This window comes from Parambassis ranga, chromosome 5, assembly GCF_900634625.1.
Source record: "Parambassis ranga chromosome 5, fParRan2.1, whole genome shotgun sequence".
Classification (NCBI taxonomy): domain Eukaryota; kingdom Metazoa; phylum Chordata; class Actinopteri; family Ambassidae; genus Parambassis; species Parambassis ranga.
In genome coordinates this window covers 4,430,564-4,432,862 of record NC_041026.1, presented here as the reverse complement: position 1 = coordinate 4,432,862, position 2,299 = coordinate 4,430,564, and the positions used below count along the sequence as shown (strand labels likewise).

General features: G+C 38.6%; 1 protein-coding gene across 1 annotated transcript; it reads right to left on the bottom strand.

The window, feature by feature from the left end:
• Window positions 1–619: 619 nt before the first annotated feature.
• On the bottom strand, window positions 620–1,959 carry LOC114435775 (butyrophilin-like protein 2). The gene is made up of 4 exons (XM_028405725.1): window positions 1,388–1,959; window positions 1,210–1,296; window positions 817–935; window positions 620–723 (listed from the first exon to the last, which is right to left on the bottom strand). Exons 1-4 carry the CDS (start codon window positions 1,551–1,553, stop codon window positions 700–702), a joined length of 396 nt encoding a protein of 131 aa, XP_028261526.1. The 5' UTR covers window positions 1,554–1,959; the 3' UTR covers window positions 620–699.
• Between the last annotated feature and the right edge of the window lie 340 nt (window positions 1,960–2,299).

Genomic DNA, 2,299 nt, shown 5'->3' with positions numbered 1-2,299 from the left:
ACTGAATCCTCTAATACAAACATCTATCAACAAACTAAGCAAGGATCAGCTGCTGTCTGAGTCCTCAAACTGATACATGAATACATACTTCTGTTAAAACAACTAATTTTTATTTTGGGATTAACAACCACAATAAATGAGCATCTGTTTGTTAATTTAAAATATCTGAGTTTTTCAATACATTTCATTATATTTGGATGGATTAAACTTTTCTTTTGTTTAATGTATTTAAATGTAGGGACTGCAGAATTTCCCAGCATGCACTGTGCTCTGTGCAGCAGGTGAGTTTAAAGAAAAACAGAGAGGGGGATCTGTCTACGTTCATGTTTATTAAAATGTATTTTATTGTAATAAAAATAAATAAACATATCAACATATCTATACATATATACATTAAATATACAAATCAATTTATCTATAAATACATAAATAAATAAATAAATAATAAATAAATAATAATAAATAAATAAATAAAATAAATAAAAAATAAAATAAAGTAAAAGTAAAATAAAGTAACTTTAGCATGTTTTCAAGCTTTGACTCTGATGTCCATCAGTTGTGTCTGTCCACACCATGACAGCCTTCCTCTTGCAGGTCCTGTGAGTCCATCTGAGGCCGAGGAGATAAAGTCCCTTTAACAGATGTGTGTGAGTGAAGCTGCTGTCCTCTCTGTTCACAAAGACCCCCTAAGCAAGGCACCTAGAGTGGAGGGACTTTACTGACCTGGAAGCAGAAGAGACGAGACAGATGTCAAACACCTGTCTCCCAAACATCTGTCGGCCATCAGGTAAAAACAACTAAAGACTTTTGACTCACTTTTGATTTTTGGCGCTTTGACACAAAGATGTATAAACCAGATCCAACACAGAGGACAACAAGGACCAGGAAGACCACCAGAGGGATCAGCCTGCTCCGATGAGACGAACCACCAAGATCTGAGAGACAGAGACGAAAACCACTGAGACTGAAATCCACTAAAACTGGAACATTGAGGTGAGTGTCTGCTGCTTTACACCTAAAAATGTAATAACACAGCAACAAGTCCACAGACAGGCTGAACAGTAGTCTCTGTTTAACTGATTCAAACAGCAGATGCACTAAAGCTGAGCCGCCATCTTGGATTTTGAGAGCAGCTGTATGGAGCTGTAAACATGACTCGTCCTGTTCTTTTAAAATGTGAGCTTCAGATTTCTGATCCTTCAGTCTCACCATTCAAATCCTCCTTTGGACCAGTAGTCTGGAGGTTTGTGGAGAACAGTGTCATCTCTGTTGTCCCTGTTTTAGTCAAGTCTCTGTCTGGAAAAACGAAAGAGTCCAAATTATTGATAAAAAACGTATTTTAACAAAAGGGATTAAATCAATACAACTCTTATTTTCTGTTGCTCACCAATGATCAGACTAACAGTTGATGACTGAGTCCATCCCTTTAACTTTGGGATGTAGCATCTGTATCTTCCTTCATCTTTCTCTGAGACATTGAAGATTTTGAGCGATATGTTTCCATGTTTGAGTTCGTCTTTGAACATCATGGTCCTCCCTCTGTACTCCTCCATCTGCAGGTCCAGGACCTCTCCAGCATCCCTGTACTGATGGACATACTCCTCTCCTCTCAGTCGGTCTCTGGGGTCAGGCGGCAGGTCGGGCTTTAACCACTCCACTGTCCGCTCTGCCAGGTTTAACTCAGGATCCACTTGACATGTCAGGATGACATCATCACCTGGAGCAGCTGTAACGGTCTTAGGTAAGCCGATGATCCAATACTGACCTGAGAAAGGAGGACATTTTGAAACCTAAAAAATTCAGTTTGAATCTGAAAACAAAAAATCTGAAAGTGAAAAAATAAAACGCTAAATCTGAAAATATTTATTGAAAGAAAATCAACATCAAATTTTAGTGAAAGGAAGTGGGTACGGTGTGTACCGTTGGTGCTGTAAGCGCTCTCGACACACAGAATATGCCCTGTGACAGCAGGAAGGTTTGTAATGTTTTACATGTTTTTTATGCAGTACACTTATAAAACAGCAAGATTAGGTGAATATGCCCTTATGTCTGTCACAACCTGGTGTTGATTTCTGGTTTTCCTTGTTTTGGGTGTTTAGTTTAATCTTTGTTTGGTTATTTTCCGGTAGTCCTAGGGCTAGTGTTTTTGTTTCTCTGGGTTTTTCTTTAGGCCTTGTGTTTTGTTGTCCTTGTGGTGTTCGCCTTGTCTTGGGCTTCCTGTTTTAATTTTATTAGTCCTGTCCACCTTGTGTGTTGTCTTGAGTTTTACTTCCTGTGATTTTCCGCCTTGTGTGATTAC

Bases quoted from the DNA above. Each gene is read 5' to 3' on its own strand.
- LOC114435775 (XM_028405725.1), bottom strand. From the start codon at position 1,553: ATGGAGGAGTACAGAGGGAGGACCATGATGTTCAAAGACGAACTCAAA. The intron at 1,297-1,387 runs GTGAGCAACAGA...TCGTTTTTCCAG, and splicing joins AACTGTTAGTCTGATCATTG to ACAGAGACTTGACTAAAACA. The intron at 724-816 runs GTGAGTCAAAAG...TTCTGCTTCCAG, and splicing joins CAAAGCGCCAAAAATCAAAA to GTCAGTAAAGTCCCTCCACT.